Genomic DNA, 27,874 nt, shown 5'->3' with positions numbered 1-27,874 from the left:
TGCAGGCTAATCACTTGTTTTTTTGCTACAACCTGCAACAATGCATCTGGTGGGTAAATTTCATAATTTCAAATTTCTGCAGAAAAATGTCATGATTCAGGATGAAGATGCTACCAAAAACATATATTACGTAATGTGAAACTGCCTCTAGTTTTCTGTAGGTGACATCAGTATGCTGAGACAGGCCTGCCCACATTTTGGAGCTAACTGTCTATTTTTGGGAGAGTATGCATCTAGACATATTTTTTAGGTCCAGAACTATGAAATAAGTGCCAATGTTGTCAACATTATAAGGACCCTTAAAGGGGAACTGCATTTTTTGGAGAATTTTACCTATCATTCACAATCAATATGAGAGATAAGAAGAGAAAATGTTGTTGTTTTTTTGCAGTCTGACATGTAAAAAATCGTCTCGTTCTTCTAAGCGTTTTTTTTTAAATCCTATTTAAAATCCGCCCCAGGAAAAAGACATGTGTTCTTGTTACCCATAATCATACTTGCCAACCCTCCCGGATTTTCCGGGAGACTCCCGAAATTCAGCGCCTCTCCCAAAAACCTCCCGGGACAAATTTTCTCCCGAAAATATCCCGAAATTCAGGCCGAGCTGGAGGCCACGCCCCCTCCAGCTCCATGCAGACCTGACCTGTTTTCACGTCCGCTTTCCCACAATATAAACAGCGTGCCTGCCCAATCACGTTATAACGGTAGAATGATCGAGGGCGAGTTCTTGGTTTCTTATGTGGGTTTGTTGTTAGGCAGTTTCATTAACGTCCTCCCAGCGCGGTAACAACACACAACAACAGCAGTCACTTTTTCGTCTACCGTAAAGCAGTTCGTCTGCAGTAAACAGCAATATTGTGACACTCTTAAACAGGACAATACTGCCATCTAGTGTACATGCATATGTGACAATAACATCTACGGCTTTTAGAGAGTGCAGTGCACAACTGCGCACACAACAAGGAGACGAAGCAGAAAAACGAGGAAGATACAGCCATGGCGACGACGAGTAAGATGAAGAAATACGCTTGTAAGTTCCAAGCCGCAGCTGCGATTGGACCTGGATAGGAGAGATGGAAGATTCCAGACTCCAGTGCATTTGATGAAAGCACTTTTGTGCGTGCCACACAGCAATGCATCATCAGAGAGGGTGTTCAGAATGGTTAGAAAAATAGTGACAGAGAATAGAACAAGGATGGACAATTCAACCCTTAACTCAACAATGAGTAGATGAGTGGTGTGTGTGTATATGCGTAAATAAATAAACACTGACATTCAAGTATTTATTTTATTTATATATATATATATATATATATATATATATATATATATATATATATATATATATAGCTAGAATTCACTGAAAGTCAAGTATTTCTTATATATATATATATATATATATATATATATATGAAATACTTGACTTGGTGAATTCTAGCTGTAAATATACTCCTCCCCTCTTAGCCACGCCCCCGCCCCAACCACTCCCCCCACCCCCCATATATATATATATATATCAGTGACGTGCAGTCACTAGAGGCAGGTGAGGCCCCAGCTCTTATTTTGAAGGCGCTAAGAGCGGAATTTTGACACGTTGGAGTGGAGCGGAAGTTTTTGAAAGAACGTAAATAAAGTGGTCCTCGTGTAAACTGGAGCCTCCGTGTTTGTTATTTTGTAGTTTCATACAGTATAGGCGACATTTATAAACCCTCGGTTACACTTTTTTAAATAGATTCAATCTTGCACGTGGAAAGTTTAAGTGAGGGCTTTAGTTGATATAACACTCCCGTCAGGGGGTTCATTAATCAGCACAACAGCGGCGCATTTATAAGTAAAGGTAAGACCATAATAACATTTTTTTATTAAATGTGCTTTTTTGTGTGCTACAGTTTGTATGTGTAAAGTTAAAGTTAAGTTAAAGTACCAATGATTGTCACACACACACTAGGTGTGGTGAAATTTGTCCTCTGCATTTGACCCATCCCCTTGTTCACCCCCTGGGAGGTGAGGGGAGCAGTGGGCAGCAGCGGCGCCGCGCCCGGGAATCATTTTTGGTGATTTAACCCCCAATTCCAACCCTTGATGCTGAGTGCCAAGCAGGGAAGAATGCTGGTATGAGCTTTTAAACATAACTCGTTTACTGCTGCCAATCAAATGGTGAATAAGATACTCTGTAGGGTTCATATGTTTGTAAATCTGACTGTGATGAAGTCAGTGCCTCACCAGCCATCAACCTCACCGCACGTCACTGATATATATATATATATATGAAATACTTGACTTGGTGAATTCTAGCTGTAAATATACTCCTCCCCTCTTAACCACGCCCCCGCCCCAACCACTCCCCCCACCCCCCACCCCCACCTCCCGAAATCGGAGGTCTCAAGGTTGGCAAGTATGCTCATAATGATTGTGAACGATAAGCAAAATTCAGAAAAAAGTACAGTTCCCCTTTAAGTCACAGGCGTCAAACTTAAGTCCCGGGGCCGTATCTGGCCTGCCACGTCATTTTACGTGGCCTGCGAAAGCCTGGAATTTATATACGCCTTTTCTTACCTAATGTATTCAACTTTCCATTTTGACAGAAATCAAAACACATTTACAGCATGCAATTTCCTATCTTTTAAACTTGATTTAATATTGCAACAAATATTATGTCATCATACATTCCAAACAGTTTATTTTGTTGAAATTAAAATAAATGTTTAAATATGGGCTTGACTCAAGATTTTTAAGCAAGTTGCCCATCAAAGTGTGCACTGTAAAAAGAACGGGAAGAAACTGTTAGCTCATTCACCATAATTTTACCGTAAAAAAACACAAAAAATGTGGAATCGTTTTTCCATTTACCGTAAACACAACAATTACAGTTTTACGGTAAAATCAGTGTTACTGTTTTTGCTTTTCCATTTATATGCTGTAAAAATCATCGTAAATTTGATGGTAATATTTTGGCAACTGAGTTGTCAGTTATTCTTTTTTACTGTAAAATCAACAGAGTGTATGTAAAACATATGTATAATCAATAAATAATTGTGTAATAATATCATGAGGCAATCAATATGTATATATATATATATATATATATATTACTCTCTGTTACAATCAGCCTTTTGAGGGCGTTTTCATTGTTTTCGTTGTTTTCATTGAGGGCCCTCAATGAAAACAAGTTTGACACCCATGCTTTAAGTTATATATCTATTTCCGGGTGTTCCGGGTAATGATACTAACATGAGTCCCACATTTTTGTGCCACGGTGACTGGTAAGAATGCTGATCACATTGGGAGCTTGTTGCCAGTGACTGACTGGCACTTCTTCCTTCCCTCGCTTCCAACTCAGCTGCTAAATCAACGCTAGAATATTCCACCATGCTTTGGAAAGCACTTAACCAACCTCCACGATGCCTAAGATGACCGTCTTGATTGAGTGTCAGCGCAGTATGTCGAAACATTCCCTTTTTGTGTAGCAAAGCAGTTAAAGCTGAAATCATATGACTTGCTGTGAAGCAGACAGTGTGAATTACTGCATCACAGCTGCAAGCAAAGCAGATGGAAATTTCCTCTGGAGCTCTGCATGCGTTTAAGCGGACACAAGGTGGTGTGTGCTTTCAGGCATTTATCAGTGTGTGTGTGTGTGTGTATGCACAACCTGTATGTGAGGTCTACCAGTGCTGAAATACACATTTAATACCTTTTTTTAATCCCACATTTTTGCATTTGGACCTGCAATTCCTGTACATGCACACCTGTCCACCGCATTCCAGCAGTTGGAAGTGGGTTTGCTCTAGTCACAGGCTGTTCTGACGCCTTGAGTGGAAATAAAACACCCACCCCTAATGGCTGTGAATTACACAAACACACATCAGATGGAATAATGGCAGAATCCCTGTCGGGCCTTCTGCAAACAGAGCTCCACACACAGCTTGTATCCACAGTGCAAGAAGAAGAAGAAGTAGTATTAATAACAATAGCCTGGTCTTTTCCGCTCTCGGGCCTTTCTCTCATCTTGGACGAAACTTTCAGAATCAAAAGGACGTGTTGTGTATTTTCTCTCGTCGTGCCTGTTGCCCTCTTTCTGAGACCAACACAATTCTTGTTTTGTTCGCAGCAAGAGAAATGCTAGGTTGCTAGCACTTGGACTCTGCAGAGGCGACCCACAGACTTCCCCCCTTGTTCTGCTTTTGCTCTTCTTTTCAAAGATTTGGTTTGTCCACTGTCTCCGTTTGCTAACAGTGACATATTATTGGATTTTCTTCTGCCTCTTTGTCTAGTTCGTGGTCATTTCCATAGTGATGTCGTGTTGTGGAAGCCATTGTCTTTTTGTACTGCAGTACTGTTTTGACCAGATTGAAAGACAGGTCGGCTTGTATTCAGTTTCAAGATACATATATGTATATATATATATATATATATATATATATATATATATATATATATATATATGTGTGAAAATCGTATACATAATGTACACAACACGATACATCTAAACCAGGTAGTCCATGGATTACGATTATTTTTCTCCAACTCCACACTGTACGCAGAATTAGGGTTGCGCCATATATCAGATATAAATGACATCAATTTGGCCAATAAAAGAGCTTTTAATACTCCCGTCATATCGTGATAATGCATGTTGATTATACCAATGTCCGACAAATTTGACAGTGACAAGACAACGAAGGCAATATCCTTGCTCTCAAGCTATTGGCTAATGTTTCTCCACAGTGCAGTTTCTAAATCAATCATCCCCTTCTCCATGACGGAAAACTCTGTTTCTTACAACTTTCATTATCACTGAAGGACTAGAAGAGAATGAATAACAAAACATGCTACACTACACACTGTAGCAGGATACAAAAAAGCATAGCTAACCGCTAAGCTAGAGTTCTTGAATGTGAACAGAGGTGGGCGGATTGATTAAATAGACAGTAACGATACCAAGTATAGTTTCAGTATATTGTTGAAACTACAGTAATTAGATTAATATGTTTTATTATCACGTTATTTGTAATTTTTTGTTATTTCTTAGAAACTCAGGAAATAAGAGCAAATAGTAGTTTTGCTTTTGTTTAGTAATTTTGCTTTAGTTTAGTCATTTTGTACTATTGAATTAATTATAAATGTTGTATGTAATAAAATCAAATAAGGAAATAAATCATTAATCCATTAATTGTTATACTACCATCCTGTGTTTTTATCAAATTACAGTTGTGATCAAAAATGTAATCACTTAAGAATCCTGAAGATTTTAAGTATGAACAGTGGTATGACCAGTACTGCCCCTGTAACGAGTACTTGGTATTGGATCGATATTCAAACTTGTAGTATCACCCAAAACTAATGTGAAGTATACAAACAGAAGAACACATGTTAATTACATTTGAACATAAGTGTAGATAGAACGATATTAGAACAGAAAGTAACCAGATATTAACAATAAATTAACAAGTACATTATTAATAGTTTTGAAAAAACAAGACAATTGGAAATGATGCTATGCATACATCAGCAGCTAAATTAGGAGCTTTTGAAATGTTTCACAATATAAGTTTTTTATATTGGTCGATATCAATAATTATTGATATTTTTTATGACCTATGGAAAGTAGGAGAAACATATATTAAATGCGAACATTTTTAAGTTGAAGTTAAAGTACCAATGATTGTCACACACACACTAGGTGTGTTGAAATTTGTCCTATGCATTTGACCCATCCCCTTGATCACCCCCTGGGAGGTGAGGGGAGCAGTGAGCAGCAGCGGTGCCGCACCCGGGAATAATTTTTTGGTGATTTAACCCCCAATTCCAACCCTTGATGCTGAGTGCCAAGCAGGGAGGTAATGGGTCCCATTTTTATAGTCTTTGGTATGACTCGGCAGGGGTTTGAACTCACAACCTACCGATCTCAGGACAGACACTCTAACCAATAGGCCACTGAGTAGGTATATTATATTGGTCGATATCAACAATTATTGATATTTTTTATGACCTATGGAAAGTATAGACTAGGAGAAACATCTATTAAATGCGAACAATTTTATTTCAAATGTAACCTTACTCTGATGATAATCCCCTCACCTATCAAATAAGAAAGGAAATGGAATGTCAATACAACAATAGAAAACAGTCAAACAATTAATGTAAACAAAATTCTAAAATCACAATAAACACTTGACAATAACTTCTCTAAATTAAGGTGCAAAAATAAAGACTATGCAAGAAATGCTTAATAAAGTGTAACAAAATAGTGCAAAGTGTGAAAATGTAAACATAGACAAACCTGAGATTAAACTATTTTTGGCAGGTTTACTGCCAGGAAGTTACGTGGTTTGTGTAACATTTAATTTGGTCTGTTATTCCTATTTACATATGGAAATAAATGTATGTTATGCAGTTATTATTAATTTAAATATTATTGGACCAAATCATTATTTTTTGTTATTTTTTTGTTATTTATTTTATTTACATAGTCCTGCACTTTAGTTCCTACCTGTTTCCGTACATCCAAATAGGGAAAAGACGTGGGTTGAAAAGAAAAGATGGACTACAATCCGTTCAAAAAAATACTGTGGAGGTGACTTTCCTTGTTTTATTAACAATTTATGTGCTCTCTGCAGCACTCATTTGTAATTTCTCTTCTCACTCCATGCAGAGAATTAACAGCGAGACAACAAGATGGCACAACCAAAGCGGTAGTTGATACTGTTACGCGATTGGCTGATTAGCGTGTCCCTCTCATTACTCACAGATCCCTTCCTGTTTCCAGACCATGACTGCCTTTGTTCATGCAACCAACCTTGCTTCATTCTTTCCAGTTTCTTCTGGCCAAAAAAAATATACAGTATGTACTGTATATCAAACATTTTATTGAATACGTTTTTTATTGATATCGATTACGTGTCTATCATGATATATATTAATATTGTTTTATCAGCCCAGCCCAGCCCTACCTACAGCACAGTATGGCTAATCTTACTATTGAATTTTTTTGTCACGTTATAATTCCTCATATCAACCTGATAATTATCATGCACCCCTCGCCCTTATACGGTATATTACCAAGTGTATGATGCCCGGTGAGAAACATTACGGTTGTCTACAACCATGGACTTCTAGTTTCATTAATCAAGTATAAAATCCCTAAATCCTAATTCTTCATCTTCGAAAGACTTCCAACTCAGCAGGCGTGGTTGGATGAGTTTAAGATGAACATCAGCATCAGTGACCTCTGACCTCACAAATAAACCAAAAAAAAAAAAAAGAAAATCCCCCAGGACACTAAAGAAAAGAGTGACATTTCCAGTCCTTGTACTTGTTCTTGCCTGATTGATGGTCGCATAGTTATTCTCCCATGTAAATAAGTATAAAGTGCTTCCTGCATGACATCCCATCAGATAGTAATCTCTTTTCTCCTTTCCTCCGCACAGGTACTGCTTCATCGTGACGCTTGGCTACTTGATAGTGTGTCAGGTCACACGCGTCTACGTGTTTGATTACGGCATGTACTCTGCAGATTTTACTGGGTAAGTGTGCCAAGGCTGACGTTGCAAAACGGCAAACGATAATTAAAAGTTTGTGGAGTCTTGATTCAACTCAGCTGTGTGCCGGCTCAACACAAATGTGACACACCGATCGGCGCCCTCTGCAGACGCTCGCTTTTGGTTCTCTCTCCTCCACACTTTTTTTTTTTGGTGACAATTCAAGCAGACTGCTTGCACTCTCAGCAGGGTGGGGGTGGGTAGTTGCTAGGCAACCTAATCCAAACCAATACCGCCTGTTGGAGAGCAGAAATTTCACTCTTTCATCTACTCGTGTTGTCTTGTCCCTTTTTTTTGATTGAAAAATGTTGCATACTTCGCCCCAATTTCACTGCCTCCTGTCTTTTTTTATGTGTAAGATTAATATTGTTTAGCATCGATCTGAAATTATTTTGACAAAATAATAATTGAAGTCGAAATAATCTGTGTCAGGGTCATGCTGTTGTTTTAGTGAATCCTTTAAGTGTTTAATCACTGAAAACTTAAATATCCAACTGTAAAAAGAAGTTAACCACTGCAATATGTAAAATGTAAAAATGGTCTTTCCTCACAAAGGCCAATGTAAGCGGTAGTAACCAGAACCAAAAAGAGGACTCTATTAATTGTTAGTTATTTTACCCCATCTTTATGTTTTGAAAAGTGTGTTGTTATAATGATAATTATTATTAATATTAAGTAATCTCTTGTAAGTAATTTTGTGTCCCGACAGAGGCATGCCGAGATCGACGCTCCCTTTTCAACGTTATTACTGTCCATACGTGCCAATATTAGCCCTCATAACACCGCATTCACAAACCCCTGAAATTATCATCGTCAATACTTCAAAAGTCACTTTTTGCACATTCTCTACATTCTGTATTGCTGTAATAAATATGACAATTTGTTGAAGACTTTATTTCAGTTGTCCCTCGTTTATTAAATACGTTTTTCAACATTATGCAAGCCCTCTAGACATGAAACAACACCCTTTAGTCACTTGTACACTCTTTTAATACAATATAGTAATGCTGGCTGAGGCGGAGCCAATCAGTGACCAACATGCTAAGCAGTGCACTCTGATTGGTTTGATCTCCTCTAGTGGCCAATACTACTGTCATATTGATCGTTTCAGTTTATATAGCCATTTCATGTTTGAAAATGCTTAATTTAGGACCAAAACAATTGTAGAATATGTTTTAAAACATATAAATATATATCCAAAATAAATCTGCCATTTAGTGAAGCCGCAACATATGAAGCAGGACGTGGCGAGGGATGACGGTACTTATATTTGAATGTGTTACCTAGTTATCATTTACCAGTAAGTTATGTATTTGAAGTATTCCAATTACGAGTCACGTTGAATGTCATAAAATCCCTTAAAAATATAGTTTTTGTACAAAAGTTTGCATGTTATCAATTTTTTTAAGTACCTGCACAGTTTAAGCACTGGCATCGATTTTCAAGTACCCATTTGGTACTAATAAGGGTTAAAATGTAAACGATACCCATCCCTAGTCGTCATATAATAAATAAATAAAAACCTTAGACTTATACTTAGACTTAGACAAACTTTATTGATCCACAAGGGAAATTGTTCCACACAGTAGCTCAGTTACAAAGGATGGAAAGGATAATGCAGGTATAAAGTAGACTAAAAATATACCATAGTAGCAATATAAAATACAACATATATGTAATATTTACATATTATATATACAGTATATAGTATATACTGATATATTATATTATTATTAGGGATGTCCGATAATATCGGGCTGACGATATTATCGGCCGATAAATGCTTTAAAATGTAATATCGGAAATGATCGGTATCGGTTTCATAATTATCGGTATCGGTTTCTAAAAGTTAAATGTATGACGTTTTAAAACGCTGCTGTGTACACGGACGTAGGGAGAGGTACAGAGTCCCAATAACCCTTAAAGGCATTTCCTTTGCGTGCGTGCCGTCCGAGTTACATAATATCTACCGGCTGTTCTTATCACGGATTAATGCAAGGCATACTTGATCAACAGCCATCCAGGTCACACTGAGGGTGGCCGTATAAACAACTTTAACACTGTTACAAATATGCGCAACACTGTGAACCGACACCAAACAAGAATGACAAACACATTTCGGGAGAACATCCGCACCGTAACACAACATAAACACAAGAGAACAAATACCCAGAATCCCTTGCAGTACTAACTCTTCCGGGACGCTACAATATAAAGCCCCCCGCTACCCCTACCCCCACCCACCCCGCCCCCGCCCCCGCCCACCTCAACCTCCTCATAGTCTCTCTCAGGGAGAGCATGTCCCAAATTCCAAGCTGCTGTTTGGATAGATAGATAGTACTTTAATGATTCCTTCAGGAGAGTTCCCTCAGGAAAATTAAAATTCCAGCAGCAGTGTACAGAATTGAGATCGAATTTAAAAAGTAAATAATGGGGGTATAAATGGAAACAGAATAGAAAAATATTACAATAAGAATAAAAATAAAAAGCAACAATGAGAATACAAATATGACAGTAAAATAAGAATATAACAAGAGAAACTAGGAAGTAGTGACCATGTTATGAAAAAGTTTGCACTGTTATTGTTTTGAGGCATGTTAAAAAAAATAAAGCTTTTTGTGACTTCAATAATAAATATGGCAGTGCCATGTTGGCATTTTTTTCCATAACTTGAGTTGATTTATTTTGGAAAACCTTGTTACATTGTTTAATGCATCCAGCGGGGCATCACAACAAAATTAGGCATAATAATGTGTTAATTCTACGACTGTATATATCAGTATCGGTTGATATCGGTATCGGTAATTAAGAGTTGGACAATATCGGAATATCGGATATCGGTAAAAAAGCCATTATCGGACATTTCTAATTATTATATTATATTTGTATATAATATATATACACGATATATTACAAATCCCAATTACCATGTACGATATTACAGTATATGTAACAGCTGCAGCAAAAAAAGGGCAGCATAAAATAGAGAGTAGATCCAGCAGAAAATATACATTATAAACAAAGAGAGGTAGCCAACATAGAAGCGGTCACGGAATAGACAGATATCATCTATTGTTGTATGGTGAGTGATTATATACTTCATATTATCTTAAAAAATATGTCCAAAAGGAGTATTGAAAAACAGAGATTGTGTTTTGGTTATGGTCATCCTTTAGTTGAGGTAGTACAATAACAATGCGTATTAATGCCTGAGTCTTAACTTTTTGACCGTCCCCCTTGTTGTGCGACCGAGATGGAGAACATCCCATTGTAAATCTCATACAGTCACCATTATTGGATTGGATAATGCATTCATTATTTTTCTGGATGCGGCCATAAAGCAATAATATCCCTCCTAATAAATGATGTTTGGCATTGTAAGAGGATTGTTAAATTAAAGCTTTAATTATATTTAGGAAAAACAGCCACTGAGCAGCTTTTGTCTTCTTTTCTTCATCAGGCCCATGATGGTGATCACACAGAAGATTACCAGCCTCGCATTCGAAATACACGACGGTAAGACGAACCCGTGTTTTATCAAGTGAAAACATTTGTGCGAAGTTTAAAAAAGCAGGTCACACGGTCATATATTCATGCTGAGGACAGGTGAACCGTGCACAAAGAGTATAAACACTGTTACGTAACAAAGCCATGTCCTGCTGTTCTCTCTCACTGGCTCCATGTTAAACGGTTAAATGGCTGACTTAAAAACAAAGCATCCACTCCATTCTGGGGCAAACATGGTCACGCTGCATGTGAAGTCATCGCCACCAGCTGACAAGCATATGACACACCGCCAGATTTTTTTTTTAGGTTTCCTGAAGGATGATGACTCCCTTGCTGCAGTTGGAGCATTGAACAATATCATCACTGGGAATGTGTCAATGTCATCGTTTTAACGTTCCTCCCTGAGCTTCTTATTGACAACATTAACCCCTAAAGACAAATATTTAACTTGAAATGTTTGTCATGTCACCAATGTGTTGTTAGGACTGGCAACCACAGCTTGTATTGGTTTAGGATTTCTAACATGACTGAACAAACACCACGCACTGTCTGTATGCCGTATTCTTTTCATTCATAGTGGCCGGGTCATTTGTTTGTACAACCATGTTGCTAGGCAGGATTTGTGCACCAGGGTGGAGTTAAATAACACAGAAAGTAAATTAAATAATGTTTTTTAGGATAACAACAACAAATAATTTCATACTGTTTGAATTTGCAATTACTGTACCATTACTGAGCGTTGATGATTATATAATGATTACCGTATCCAGAATGGTTGGTACAGGAAGAGGGCGGAAGTGCAGTTAATTCGAATGTACAGTAAGTGCCCTCTAGGTAGACACCTATCTGTGAAATACAACAACTTATTTTTTTATTCTTTTATTCTTTATTTCAGTTACCAAAATGTAAATTCAATTTCTCTGTCATTTTTCACCTTTATTTTAAATTTAAAAACTAAATGATATATATACACACATATACATGTATATGTATCTACATGTATGTATGTATATATATATATATATATATATATATATATATATATATATATATATATTTATAAACTCCCCTGAAGAGCAGGGACACCTGCGAAACAGGCTTGTAGGGATGAAATAGCCTCCGTGTTTTGACCTAACATATATATACAGTATGTATGTACATATATATATAAGTATATATATATATGTATATATATATATATATATATATATATATATATATATATATATATATATACGTATGTATGTATATATATATATATATATATATATATATATATATATATATATACGTATGTATATATATATATATACACACGTATGTATATATATATATATATACATATGTATATATATATATATATATATATATATATACATATATGTATGTGTGTGTATATATATATACTGTGTATATATATATATATATATATATATATATATATATATACATACAGTATATACATACATACATACATACGTGTTTATACATTCGTGGTCATTATGTTCTTTACATACACTTGTAAAGAACATAATGTCATGGGTGTCTTAAGTTTACAATAATTTCTACAACTCTTATTTTTTTGTGATAGAGTGATTGGAGCACATACTTGTTGGTCACAAAAAATAATTCATGAAGTTTGGTTCTTTTATGAATTTATTATGGGTATACTGAAAATGTGACCAAATCTGCAGGGTCAAAAGTATACATACAGCAATGTTAATATTTGGTTACATGTCCCATGGCAAGTTTCACTGCAAAAAAGTGCTTTTGGTAGCCACCCACAAGCTTCTGGTTGAATTTTTGACCACTCTTCTTGACAAAATTGGTGCAGTTCAGCTAAATTTGTTGGTTTTCTGACATGGACTTGTTTCTTCAGCATTGTCCACACGTTTAAGTCAGAACTTTGGGAAGGCCATTCTAAAACCCTTAATTCTAGCCTGATTTAGCCATTCCTTTACCACTTTTGACGAGTGTTTGGGGTCATTGTCATGTTGGAACACCCAACTGCGCCCAAGACCCAACCTCTGGGCTGATGATTTTATGTTGTCCTGAAGAATTTGGAAGTAATCCTCCTTTTTCATTGTCCCATTTAGTCTCTGTAAAGCACCAGTTTCATTAGCAGCAAAACAGACCCAGAGCATAATACTACCACCACCATGCTGGTGTTCCTGGGATTAAAGGTCTCACCTTTTCTCCTCCAAACATATTGCTGGGTATTGTGGCCAAACAGCTCAATTTTAAGCTAAAGAAAAAATAAATAAATAAATAAGAAAAAAAAAAAAATATATCAATCAATCAATCAATCAATGTTTATTTATATAACCCTAAATCACAAGTGCCTCAAAGGGCTGCACAAGCCACAAAGACATCCTCGGTTCAGAGCCCACATAAGGGCAAGGAAAAACTCACAACCCAGTGGGATGTCAATGTGAATGACTATGAGAAACCTTGGAGAGGACCGCAGATGTGGGTGACCCCCCCCCTTAGGGGACCGGATACAATGGACGTCGAGTGGGTCTAGCATAATATTGTGAAAGTCCAGTCCATAGTGCATCTAACATAATAATGAGAGTCCAGTCCATAGATGGCGGCGCGCACAGACGCAGCGGCTTACGGCTCTCCATTTCAGTGCTCTTTCTTCCTTCTTTTCTTCATGTTTTTTTTCCTTTTGTGCACCACCTGTACTGCAAACACCCGGTACACCCGCCAGTCACTCTTGGATATCGGTAACTCGCACCAGATATCTGTTTCGAGCGACTTTCACCACGAGCACAACATCCCAGATGACATAGCGAGAGCACAGGGCTCTCCGTGGTTTGTTGTCTGGTCTGGGAGACGGCGCAGACGGAGGAGGGAGAGGAAGCAGAAGCGTGGCCGCAGGTCCGGCGTCTTGCTCAGGCTTAGGAAACAACCCCACAAGCCACCTCTACCGAGCCTGTTCCTCTCTAATGCCAGATCCCTTGTACAGAAGATGGACGACCTGGAGTTACAACTTGCTGGAAACCGCTATGTTCGGGACTGTTGTGCTATGATTATCACCGAAGCCTGGCTTCACCCGGAAATACCCGATGCTAGCATGCAGCTAGCCGGACGCACTCTGCTCCGCCGGGACAGAACTAAGGACTCCGGTAAGAGCAGAGGAGGGGGGCTCTGTATCTACGTGCATGAGAACTGGTGTAACAACGGGACAATCACTGAACAGCACTGTTGCCCGGACGTGGAGTACATGTCTGTTAGATGTCGGCCTTTTTTTCTCCCGAGAGAGCTGTCTGTTGTTATCATCACGGCTGTGTATATTCCACCGGACGCCAAAGTAAACACAGCGCTCTCTTTTCTGCTGAACACTGTCAACGAACAGCAGCGGGCCCACCCCGACGGTGTTCATATCATAGCAGGGGATTTTAATAAGGCCAATCTGAAGACTGTACTCCCTAAGTTCTACCAGCACGTGAAGTGTTCTACAAGGGGCAAGAACACCCTGGACCACGTGTATACCAACATAAAGCACGCGTACAGAGCTACACTCCTCCCCCAGCTTGGACAGTCAGACCATCTTTCCCTCCTGCTCTCTCCTACCTACACCCCCATCAGACGCCAGGCCAGGCCTATCACAAAGACTGTTATGACCTGGCCTGACGATGCACTCCCCAAACTTCAGGACTGCTTCCAACACACAGACTGGGACCTCTTCCAACAACAGGAGCTGGAGACAGCCACAGGAACGGTGCTGGACTACATAAAGTTCTGCATCGGGAATGTGACTGTGGAAAAAACCATCCGGGTTTACCCCAACAAGAAACCCTGGATGACCAGCCAGGTCCGCACACTCCTCAGGGCCCGTGACGCAGCCTTCAGGTCAGGGGACAGGGCACTGTACAGTGTTGCTAGAGCCGACCTGAAGAGAGGGATTAAAAAAGCAAAGGCGGACCACAGGAGGTGCATAGAGTCCCATCTGTCCAGCAAAAACTCACGGGAGGTGTGGCGGGGCATTCATGACATCACGAACTTCAGAGGCTGCAATATGACAACTGCGGATCAGAGTGCGACACTGGCAGAGGAGCTTAACTGTTTCTTTGCCCGTTTCGAAACCCCCCAGCGACACTCATCTGCTTCAGCCCTGCCCCCGCCCCCACCGGGCTCCGGCGCCACTCCACTCACTGTACAGGAGCACAGTGTCAGACGAGTGCTCCTGGCTGTGAACCCCAGGAAGGCTACCGGACCAGACGGAGTACCTGGAAAGGTGCTCAGGACGTGCGCCCACCAGCTCACTCCCCCCCTCACCAGGATCTTCAACCTCTCCCTGGCTCAGGCAGTCATCCCATCCTGCCTGAAGTCATCTACAATAATCCCGGTGCCGAAGAAGTCTCCCATCACCAGCCTGAATGATTACCGACCAGTGGCCCTCACTCCGGTAATCATGAAGTGCTTCGAGCGACTTGTTCTCCAGCACATCAAGGACCATATCCCTCCAGACTTCGACCCCCACCAGTTCGCATACCGGGCGAACAGGTCCACAGAGGACGCCATCGCTGTTGCTCTCCACTCTGCTCTGAACCACCTGGAGCAGCAGCAGAGCTACGTCCGGATGCTCTCTGTGGACTATAGCTCTGCCTTCAATACAATAATCCCGGACAGACTCTGCAATAAACTGGACACTCTTGGCCTCCCCCCTCTCACAAACGCCTGGATAAGGGACTTCCTAACGGACCGACCCCAGAATGTGAGACTTGGCCCGCACCTCTCATCCTCCCGCACGCTGAGCATCGGCTCCCCACAGGGCTGTGTGCTGAGCCCCCTCCTCTACTGCCTTTACACCCATGACTGCAGTCCGGCCCACAGTGACAACCTTACCGTCAAGTTCGCCGACGATACCACAGTGGTCGGGCTCATCTCCAGGGGTGACGAGGATGCCTACAGAGAGGAGGTCCTGAAGCTGACGGCCTGGTCTTCGGAGAACAACCTCGCTCTCAACACCAGCAAGACCAGAGAGATCATCGTCGACTTCAGGAGGAGCAGCACCGACCCTGCCCCCCTCTACATCAACGGCGAGCGTGTAGAGAGGGTCCACACCTTCAGGTACCTTGGAGTCCACATCTCTAATGACTTCTCCTGGACAGTCAACACCACATCAATCATCAAGAAGGCTCAGCAGCGGCTACACTTCCTTAGAGTCCTCGGGAAGTACAACCTGAAGCCTGACCTGCTGCTGACCTTCTACCGCTCGTCCATCAAGAGCCTGCTGACCTACTGTATTACGGTATGGTACGGCAGCTGCACTGCAGCAGACAGGGAGAGGCTGCAAAGAGTGGTCAAGACGGCTCAGAAGATCATCGGCCGCCCTCTCCCCTCTCTGACGGACATCTACACCTCCCGCTGCCTCAACAGAGCCAGTGCCATCATCAAGGACAGCACCCACCCTGGCTCTGACCTGTTCCACCTGCTGCCCTCTGGGAAGCGCTACAGGTGCATTAAAACCAAAACAAACAGGCTAAAGAACAGCTTCTTCCCCAGGGCCATAACCATCCTGAACGGACTGCCCCATTGTCCCTCATAACTGCCTTCTCTTCGGTGCAATAACCCATTCCACCAACCACCCTGTTTTTTTTTTCATGTATATATTCATTTCACACCATATTCATTGCACTTCTACATTTTTTATATTTTTATATATTTGCACATTGTTTTTCTAGCATGCACACATCGCACTGTATGGAATGGCCTCAATCTCGTTACCTTGCGTAATGACAATAAAGCTGATTCTGATTCTGATTCTGATAGTGGGGCCACCGGTAGACCATCCTGAGCGGAGACGGGATGGTTATTATACACACAAAAAAGTTGCTATATTAATAGTAATATAAAGCACAATATTGGGACAAAGAACAACTGCGCCAACTGCTGGATCTTTTGCTGCACCTTCTTGCCCCTATTGCAGAGTCACTGGTTTATCCTAATAAATAAATAAAGAGAAACAAATGCTTTTTCTGTGAGTGTATCATGAATGTGTTTTTTATTTATTTATAGGTTTGACCAAGCGAGATGCACAACTGACTGCAAGTCAGAAATACCTTGCTATCAGGTATGTGACTCAGATATGTTTTTACTAACTTTTATGCTTGATGCTCATTTAACAAAAGGGGACCAGACCCACTTTAGTTGATACAACTGTGCATTCATTCTATGTTTTGTATTCATGAAGCCGCTCATTACTTGTGCGCAATGGGCAACTGGCAGGGTTCTCCCTCCCCAAACTAATGAGACAGGGAGGCTGCAAAAGTTCAGCAAGAATCTAAGAAGTAGGTCAGGGAATTAATATGTGACAACATTTAAACGGAGTTCATATTACAAACAGTGGGAGTGTTCTTTGACATGTAAGGACAGGATGCATGGATAGATTTGAAACTTCATCAGGTATTCTATATGGACAAAAGTATTGGGGCACAACCCACTCTTCTCAGAAGACTGTGGGAATTGTTCTCAGTTCATCCATTGTTAAGGTCAGAGGTGACTGATGTTGGAACTGAGCTGCAAGTTAGCCTTGCAGCTTGTCACAAAGTGATGGAAAAAAGGCCTTAGTTCCAAGAACTGTTCCCACAAAGTTTGAAGCATATTATGGTCAGGGGTGTCACGATCCCATATTGATATCGGTTTGATAACGGCAAAAAAACAAGTATTGGATTATATCGGCTTGCATCTAAAATCGCCCTTGTAAGCGCTCCAGTACGAGCAGTCCTGCAGCACGTTTACTTCTGCAAAGCCTGACAGCCAGTTAACATTGTATTTTAGTGAAGTAATTTACAAAACACGATAGGCTATATGCTACTAGGAGCTAGCAGCTACACAACATACATAGTAAGTGTCCTTAATCAAACAATATTGCAACATTTATCAATAAAACAAGTATCAAATAATTATATTTGCACATTTCCTACAGATACAAAGTCTCCAAGACAGAAGCGTATTAGAAAATATCCAGCTACAAATATGTCCACATCATTCAATTTACTCATGAGCTTAAAGGCCTACTGAAACCCACTACTACCGACCACGCAGTCTGATAGTTTATATATCAATGATGAAATCTTAACATTGCAACACATGCCAATACGGCTGGGTTAACTTATAAAGTGCAATTTTAAATTTCCTGGGAAACTTCCGGTTGAAAACGTCTAGGTATGATGACGTATGCGCGTGACGTCAGTAGTTGAATCAGACATTTTGGAATAGGTCGGTCGCCAGCTTAAATCGTCTTTTTTCATCGCTAAATTCCACAGTATTCTGGACATCTGTGTTGGTGAATCTTTTGCAATTTGTTTAATGAACAATGGAGACTGCAAAGAAGAAAGCTGTAGGTGCGATCGGTGTATTAGCGTCTGGCTACAGCAACACAACCAGGAGGACTTTGACTTGGATAGCAGACGCGCTATCCGACGCTAGCCGCCGACCGCATCGATGATCGGGTGAAGTCCTTCGTTGCGCCGTCGATTGCTGGAACGCAGGTGAGCACTGGTGTTGATGAGCAGATGAGAGCTGGCGTAGGTGGAGAGCTAATGTTATTAGCATAGCTCTATCGAGGTCCCGTAGCTAAGTTCGCTTCAATGGCGTCGTTAGCTAGGCTTCGTCAAGCGGTACAGCATTAACCGTGTGGTTACAGGTCCAGAGTTTGGTAGTATTGTTGATATTCTGTCTATCCTTCCAGTCAGGGGCTTATTTATTTTGTTTCTATCTGCAGTTAAGCACGATGCTATCACGTTAGCTCCGTAGCTAAAGTGCTTTGCTGATGTATTGTCGTGGAGATAAAAGTCACTGTGAATGTCCATTTCGTGTTCTCGACTCTCATTTTCAAGAGGATATAGTATCCGAGGTGGTTTAAAATACAAATCCGTGATCCACAATAGAAAAAGGAGAGAGTGTGGAATCCAATGAGCCCTTGTACCTAAGTTACGGTCAGAGCGAAAAAAGATACGTCCTGCACTGCACTCTAGTCCTTCACTCTCACGTTTTTCATCCACAAATCTTTCATCCTCGCTCAAATTATTGGGGTAATTGTCGCTTTCTCGGTCCGAATCGCTCTCGCTGCTGGTGTAAACAATGGGGAAATGTGAGGAGACTTTCAACTTGTGACGTCACGCTACTTCCGGTACAGGCAAGGCTTTTTTTTTTTATCAGCGACCAAAAGTTGCGAACTTTATCGTCGATGTTCTCTACTAAATCCTTTCAACAAAAATATGGCAATATCGCGAAATGATCAAGTATGACACATAGAATGGATCTGCTATCCCCGTTCAAATAAAAAAAATTCATTTCAGTAGGCCTTTAAATTTATGAATAATTGTGGCCACTGGGTGTCGCCAAAAAGAACAATAAATGCTCCACTTCAATTCAACAGCATAAGTCCATTCCAAACAGTTAATAATAAATAGGTTAGTGTTTTTTCATTCATTGTTCTCTGTTTGAGTAATATCACTTGATCAAACCATTTTTGATATTGCACACTACAGAATAATACTCAGTGGCCTAGTGGTTAGCGTGTTCGCCCTGAGATCGGTATGTTGTGAGTTCAAATCCTGGCCTATAAAAATGGGACCCGTTACCTCCCTGCTTGGCACTCAGCATCAAGGGTTGGAATTGGGGGTTAAATCACTAAAAACAATTCCCGCTGCTCACTGCTCCCCTCACCTCCCAGGGGGTGAACAAGGGGATGGGTCTAATGCAGAGGACACATTTCACCACACCTAGTGTGCGTGACAATCATTGGTACTTTAACTTTAACTCAAAACTCCAATATCGGTACATTTTGGAAGTAAAAATGTTGTATGAGGACACCCATAATAATGAAGTTTCACAGGAAAATAAGGGATCTCATCCAAACCCTGATTAAGTAATCAATTGTGTAAAGCCTCAATGTCATTGGAAATGCCAAGAAGTACACGCCTACTAATATACTAATACTAACACTAAAATTGACCTTAGTGTGTGAATGTGAGTGTGAATGTTGTCTGTCTATCTGCGTTGGCCCTGTGATGAGATGGCGACTCGTCCAGGGTGTACCCTGCCTACCGCCCGAATGCAGTTGAGATAGGCTCCAGCAACCCCCGCCACCCCGAAAGGGACACGCGGTAGAAAATGGATGGTTAATATCAATATACTAATATATTGCTTGTGTCTTGCCCTCTAGGCGGATGCCCAGCCTACTGGAGTATCTCAGCTACAACTGCAACTTCATGGGCATCCTGGCAGGACCCACCTGCTCCTACAACGACTACATGGCTTTCATCGAGGGCACGTGCTACCAGCCGCGGCACCAGGAGAACGCCAACGGCAAAGAGAACGGGAAACACAAGCAGAGTGAACCCTCACCCAAGGTATATGCGGTGACTTCTTAGGTGGAGAAATGGTACAAAAACAAGATATGTACAGTTACCATTATTGCTATGTTGTCTATTACCATTGTTGGTATATTCATTATTCCTACATTGTTGATACAAATTATTGTTACAGTGTAATAATTATTGTTACCTGTGGTAATGCCACTATGATACAACATCTGTATTATAATCCTTGAACAAAGTAAGAGTGGAACTCATGTGAATAATCACTGAATGGAGAACTGGGGGTGGGATTAAATAAGTTATCTTCTTCCCACTCCCTTTCAGGCAAAACTGGACAATCATGCATTACATACTATACATTAACTTTTGCACTATATTAATGTATATTATTATGTGTTGTCAACTTTGTACTTTTTTATATCATTGCCTGAAATAAATAAATAAATGAAAAAAAGAAAAGAAAATGTAGTATAGTAGATCCCACCTTCTAAATGGTTTTTCATTACAACTTAAATAGAAAGTGGTTTGATTGGGTTATCAGCATGGGGGGAAAAGTGCTGCAGCTATAAATCCACTAGAGGGCGCTGTCCCATTGGCCATTTTTTCAGCAGGAAGATATAATACTGTGAACTGTATGCCTGGAATTGTACAGAGGCATTTTATAGTGTTTAGAGCAGTGGTTCTCAAACTTTGTTTCACCAAGTACCACCTCAGTAAACACTTGACTTTCCAAGTACTACCATTATGACCAATTCAAAAATAACAGTAGTGTAGTGGACCTGAATATTCATAAAAGACAAGGCACAGGTTTTATTTAACAATTATATTTAATATTGTGGGCCACTGTAACATTGCACACAGTTTGAACAGTAACACTGTGTTTGAATATTTGATTAAGTGATTCTAAGCGCAGCACGAGATGGAGCCTGCATACCACTAATGGTACATGTGACACAGTTTGAGAATCCCTGGTTTAGAGTATTTAAAATAAACATTTGTATAATTTTATGGGTGGGGATCTACTGTATGTCTGTGTTCAGTGCAAGTGTCATGCAGTGTAAACAAATTACTGTCAGTGAGAGTTATTAAAATATGATTTTACTTGGATATTACTACTAGGATATAATAAAAATGTGAGGGAATAGATAAGACCAATTAAAATAGTGGCCTGGCCCACAACTCTACAAAGAATCCTACAAAAAGGTGTTTTTGCAGTTGTGCTTAAAGCAGCAGCAGCAGAGGAAATGCTCCTTGTATACTGACCATTGGTATGAGGACCACTAAGGTTGCGCGATTAAATGATGTATGATACAAATGATGACGATAGAGCTGGTAATACTATTGTTATATCAGGATAATGCATGTTGATGGCGCATTCTATCTGCTGTGTCCCACAAAGTTGACAGCGGCAAGCGAACAAAGGTGTCCTCAACGCATTGTCGCATCCTCGCTAGTGGCTAATGCACCATCCACAGTGCGGATTGTAAATCACTAATCCTCGCCTTCATGGCGTCAAAAACTTACAAGTATTCTTATCATTGGAGGACTAGAGGCCAAGGAAGAGTTAAACATGCTACACTGGACACTGCAGGAGGATACAAAAAACCGCTAGGCTTTTGAATGTAAACAGGGGCGGGGGGATCGTCATAAATCTCGACAGTAACAATACCAAGAATAGTATCAGTATATTGTTAAAACTAGAGCGAATAAATCAATATTTATTTTTTTATCACACAACCGATTTTTGGTCGTTTTTTTTATTGTTTATAAACTCAGGACATGAAAGCAACTAGTAGTTCTTGTTTAGTTATTTTGCACCATTGACTTTATTGTACAATTTGAATACAACAAAACAGAATAAAGATATAATTTAAATAGTAATTGTTATTGTTGGATTACAGTTATGGTCAAAAATGTAATCATTTAATGATCATGAAAATTTTAGGTATGAACATTATGACCAATACTGCCCCTGTAACTACTCAGTATTGGATTGATACCCACATTTCTAGTATCACTGGGGGTTTAACGGTACACAAAAATTTCGGTTCAGTACGTACCTCGGTTTAGAGGTCACGGTTCGGTTCATTTTCGGTACAGTAAGAAAACAACGAAATATAAATTTTTTGGTTATTTATTTACCAAATTTGTAAACAATGGCTTTATCCTTTTAACATTGGGAACACTATAATAATTCTGCCCACGTTAATCAACATTAAACTGCCTCAAGTTGTTTCTCAGATGACAAAAAATGACAAAACTTTTCTTCTACATATAAAAAGTGCAACGTTAAACAGTTTCAAGTCAACTCATCATGCTTAATTTATTACAGCATTTGGGAAGCCTATAGTTGATTTTTATTATGTAAATGTTATATTTTTATCAACATGTGAAAGCATGGACCCTGACATTCAAAACTAGGCTGCTACATTACTAATGATTAATGTAACTATAGCTGAAAAAAATAGTACAATAGCAATAGGAGAGACTATTCATCCCTGAATACCATGGAGTTCATGTAGGCTTAATGATGCAGTTACATTATTATATCAACTATCAGACGGAAACTCTTCATTTAACATAATGTCCTTTTTTGCTGCTTCAACACAGCTCAATCAACACAGAAAAGGGTAAAGTGAAATAACAGACAGACAGGGCTTTGCTGTCTGTAACACACACGCACACACACACGCACACACACACACACACACCACAAAATGAGCTAACGTTACGCTAAAAGCTAATTAGCCTTCACCTCAAGCCAGGACTGGGAGCGAGCTGCGCTGCAGTTTGTTTCTAGAACGTCAACGGGCTCATAGTGATGTTACTAGTAGTTGACTGGGAGGTGTTTATTTTAATTTGGGGAGAGTCCGCTGCCTGATGCTCACCTGCTAAACACCTATCTGCTAACCCCACTGCAGAAGCGCTGACTCCAATGCGCTCTGAATACGCACTGCTGATTGGCTGTTACCGCTCTGAATACGCACTGCTGATTGGCTGTTACCGCCATGGTTGTAACCAATAAGATGGTTGTATGGGTGGGACAATGCTGTGTGCTGTGTTGGAGACAGAGGCAGAAAGCAGAGCAGCTTGTTTAGACTTTAACTTTGGCGGCTACTTAATATGTTCCTGTGGAAACTCGTTCGGTACACCTCCGAACCGAACCAGAACCCCCGTACCGAAACGGTTCAATACAAATACGCGTACCGTTACACCCCTAAGTATCACCCATAACTAATTTAAAGTATTCAATTAACAGAAAAATAATTGTTTATTACAATCTAAAAGAAGTGTCAATAGAAGCATGTTACAACAGAAAGTAACCAGATATTAACAGTAAATTAGCTAATAGATTATAGTTTTGAGAAAAAAATACAACTGGAAATGACACAGTATGTTATTGTATACATCAGCAGCTAAATTAGGCACCCTTGTAACCTGTTATCATTTATATGCCAAATAATATATTGTGATATATATCGTTGTAGCAAGAGGCTCCTATCTATATCGCGATACAGATTTTAGGTCATATCGACAATCCTTAAGTGTATCACTGGTAGTCATACTTGCCAACCGTGAGACCTCCGAATTCGGGAGATGGGGTGGGGGGGGTTTGAGGTGGGCGGGGTTAGGGGGGCGGTGTTTGGTGGTAGCGGGGGGTGTTTATTGTAGCGTCCCGGAAGAGTTAGTGCTGCAAGGGATTCTGGGTATTTGTTCTGTTGTGTTACGGTGCGGATGTTCTCCCGAAATGTGTTTATCATTCTTGTTTGATGTGGGTTCACAGTGTGGTGCATATTTGTAACAGTGTTAAAGTTGTTTATACGTCCACCCTCAGTGTGACCTGTATGGCTGTTGATCAAGTATGCCTTGCAGTCACTCATGTGTGTGTAAAAACTGCATATATTATGCGACTGGGTCGGCACGCTGTTTGAATGGAGAAAAAGCGAACGTGACAACAGCTTGTAGAGGACGCTAAAGACAGTGTCTTTAAAGCACGCCCCCAATATTTTTGTTCGGGTGGAAATCAGGAGAAATTCGGGAGAATGGTTGCCCCGGGAGATTTTCGGGAGGGGCACTGAAATTCGGGAGTCTGCCGGGAAAATCGGGAGGGTTGGCAAGTATGCTCGTAGTGCTTAGGAAGACCAGACATTTGGAAAAAAATATTTATACAAAACATATACAGTACAAAAATAAGCGCACAAATACAAATGTGTTGACCAATTATAAAATGTAACTAAATTCAAATTACCTTCGACGAAATGTAAACGTTTACTTTGTTCGTCATAATACAAGTCACATATTTTAAGGAATGGCAATCAAAGGTGGCAAAGGTGATGGTACTTGCAAAGCCAAAATAATTTTGAGGCGTTACTTGGTGTAAGAACATTTTACAACTCCTGATAAAGACAATCTGGTAAATAGATGTTCACTCCTCTGCTTTATTTGTTGACAATAATATGTCTGTGTGTACTGTTTTCCCCTTACTAGTAATCACAGCCCTGTTTTATTGACAATCTTTGACTAACAGTCTTGCTCTGTTGACTAGACAATCTATATTCATAGGCAGGACAATCCATCCTATTTACTTGATTTTCTTTAGGAAAAGCTACAGTATGTTAACAGTGCTTAGAACAGTAATTATGTATTTGCTCCGTAACATACTGCATAAAACACTCATTATTGGGTTGTGTTTGTTTACTTTTTAATGGAAATAATCTTATTTTTTGTCGTTTAGGATGATGTCATCTCTAAGCTGTGCACATGCGCCGTCTCGCTGGGCATCTATTTGTCCTTGTGCAAGCTGATCCCAGTGGAGCGGTCCATAGACGACGACTTCATTACCAACACGCCCTTTTACATACAAGTGGTCTACCTTTACTTGGCCATGCTGGCTCTCAGACCCAAGTACTACTTTGTCTGGACGCTGGGTGAGTTGGATCACTGCTTGAAGCACTATGTGAATTGCACACAAATGTTGATATTGGAGCTCCCTCTGGTGATGACATTGCAAACTGCATCCTCTGATTCACACCTAATGAAATAAAGTATCCTCCTTTTTTGTATTCATTTGTATGTTTCCACCTGTGCAGCTGATGCTATCAACAATGCAGCAGGATTTGGCTTCAACGGCTACAACAAAGATGGCTCCCCGCGCTGGGACCTGATTTCCAACCTCAGAATTTTGGACATTGAGGTTAAATTGACTTAAGTCTTTGCAAAGACACATTATTTCACTTTTTTTGAATGGCTGTCTGACCATTTGTATTTTGGGGGGGGTGTTTAGTTTGCTACCAGTTTCAAGCTGTTCCTTGACAACTGGAACATCCAGACAGCTCTCTGGCTCAAAAGGTAAACGCAAACTGGATGGATTATTGTTCCATGCTCATAGTCATATTCTTACCAGAAGTGTCTTTTGTCCTCCAGGGTATGTTATGAGCGCTGTCCCGTCAACCCCACTGCCGCCACCTTCCTACTGTCAGCCATGTGGCACGGCGTGTATCCTGGCTACTACATAACCTTCCTCACTGGCACTGCCATGACCATGGCGGCACGTGCAGTAAGTTCCCCACCCCTTGAATAAATTTGACAACATTTTACAACAGTCATCCCCCTGCACAGTCCAATGACATTCCATTCAATAGAAGAGCGGTATCCAAAAATGTAATTATTCCTTTAGGTAGACCGCTAAATGCCTTTCGTCAAATAAGATGAATTTCATACGGGACACAATTAAAAAATTAAAATATATAATTGTATTTTTTAAATAATGAAAAATACAACAGAAACTTAGAGTACCCTTTAATTAGTTAGAGATAATTAGCATGTTCCGATCCGATATAAATATTGGTTCGATATCACCGTCTTGCATCTAAAATTTCCAATACAAGCAGTCCTGCACTTGTGCAACGCCAGTTAACTAAATGTCTTAATGTCCTTTTTAATAATGTCATAATTTTTATGAATTATTATGGCCACTAGGTGTCTACAAAAAAAAAAAAAAAAATTACCACTGTACTTCAACTTAAAGACAGCATAAGTCCATTCCTGACGGCTATTATTAAATAGGGTAGTGTTTTTCATACCTACCATTATTCTCTGTTTGACAACTTTTATGTGATCAAGACTGTTCTAACATTCCACACTACAAAATAATAAAAGTAGCTATGATTTGTACTGATATCATATCCGATCAATATCAGTATTAACCAATACTTAAGGCTCTAATATCTGTATCTTATTGCAAGTGAAAATGTTGTCGGGACACCATAAGCCAGTGGTTCTCAAATGGGGGTACGCGTACCCCTGGGGGCACTTGAAGGTATGCCAAGGGGTACGTGAGATTTTTTTTAAATATTCTAAAAATAGCAACAATTCAAAAATCCTTTATAAATATAAATAAAAACCTATCTTTTTTTTCCAAATAGTTCAAGAAAGACCACTACAAATGAGCCATATTTTGCACTGTTATACAATTTAATAAATCAGAAACTGATGACATAGTGCTGTATTTTAATTCTTTATCTGTTTTTTTCAACCAAAAATGCTTTGCTCTGATTAGGGGGTACTTGATTTAAAAAAACATTTCACAGGGGGTACATCACTGAAAAAAGGTTGAGAACCACTGCCATAAGCTATACTACATTGAATAATAACATTTTAATACATATGTTATACTGCATATTATTTTATAATATTTATTATGAACTAATAATTTCATTAGCTAACAAAATTTTATAAAATATTCATAAAATATGTAAAATATTGCATAATATTATTAAAAATAATTCATACAAATAAACATCTTATATCTATTTTCTGTTTTGTCATAATTATGGCTCCATGTTGCACATTGCTGCCACCTACAGCACACATTTGTTTTGTTTACCTAAAGAAGTGGGGAGTGTAATAAATACAATAATTAGGTGCTGTGTTTGTTCCAGGAAATGTTGCAGTTATTTGTTTTTTTTTTTTTTCATTTTCCTGTGTAAAGATGCGGTTTGTTTCCCACAGCTACTTAGCAAACCAATAACACACCGCAAAACATACCTTTTAAGGAGTGTGTCTCCTGTCTTTTGAATGAAGTAGACATGTGGATATTGTACGTTTACCATTTAAAATATATATAAATGTGTTTGGATAACAGGCTATTTCCCTTTGCTTCCAGGTAAGACACAACATCAGACCTCACTTCCTGGTCTCTGACTCATACAAGCGCATCTATGATGTCATCACGTGGGCGTGGACTCAAGTTGCCATCAGTTACACAGTGGTGCCGTTTGTCCTACTCACTGTGGGACCCTCGCTCAAATTCTACAGGTATGAAATTAATGCAGAGCAAGCCCCAATTACTGCTTTTATTACAGTAATTCAGTCCGCTTATAATGTGGGAATTACTGTAATATCAGCCAAAAGAATTAAGTTACTGCTCACGCAGCGGCCATATGAGCGCAGTTCCCCTTCGTCAGGCCGCTGCAGTTAACGGAACATTTTAAT

General features: G+C 39.7%; 1 protein-coding gene across 1 annotated transcript in view; it reads left to right on the top strand.

Moving 5' to 3' along the window:
- The window catches only part of mboat2a (membrane bound O-acyltransferase domain containing 2a), a 129,824-nt gene that overhangs the window by 94,962 nt on the left and 6,988 nt on the right, over positions 1-27,874 (top strand). The window contains exons 4-12 of the mRNA XM_061968347.2: positions 7,428-7,523; positions 10,999-11,054; positions 17,073-17,127; positions 20,227-20,413; positions 25,116-25,308; positions 25,471-25,574; positions 25,665-25,729; positions 25,805-25,937; positions 27,546-27,697. Of these exons, the coding sequence (XP_061824331.1) occupies positions 7,428-7,523; positions 10,999-11,054; positions 17,073-17,127; positions 20,227-20,413; positions 25,116-25,308; positions 25,471-25,574; positions 25,665-25,729; positions 25,805-25,937; positions 27,546-27,697 (1,041 nt within the window). The remainder of the gene's footprint in view (positions 1-7,427; positions 7,524-10,998; positions 11,055-17,072; positions 17,128-20,226; positions 20,414-25,115; positions 25,309-25,470; positions 25,575-25,664; positions 25,730-25,804; positions 25,938-27,545; positions 27,698-27,874) is intronic.

Source organism: Nerophis lumbriciformis, linkage group LG08 (assembly GCF_033978685.3).
Source record: "Nerophis lumbriciformis linkage group LG08, RoL_Nlum_v2.1, whole genome shotgun sequence".
In the NCBI taxonomy this organism is placed as follows: Eukaryota; Metazoa; Chordata; class Actinopteri; order Syngnathiformes; family Syngnathidae; genus Nerophis; species Nerophis lumbriciformis.
The sequence above is the reverse complement of the archived record's forward strand: the minus strand, read 5'-3'. Positions and strand labels throughout refer to the sequence as shown.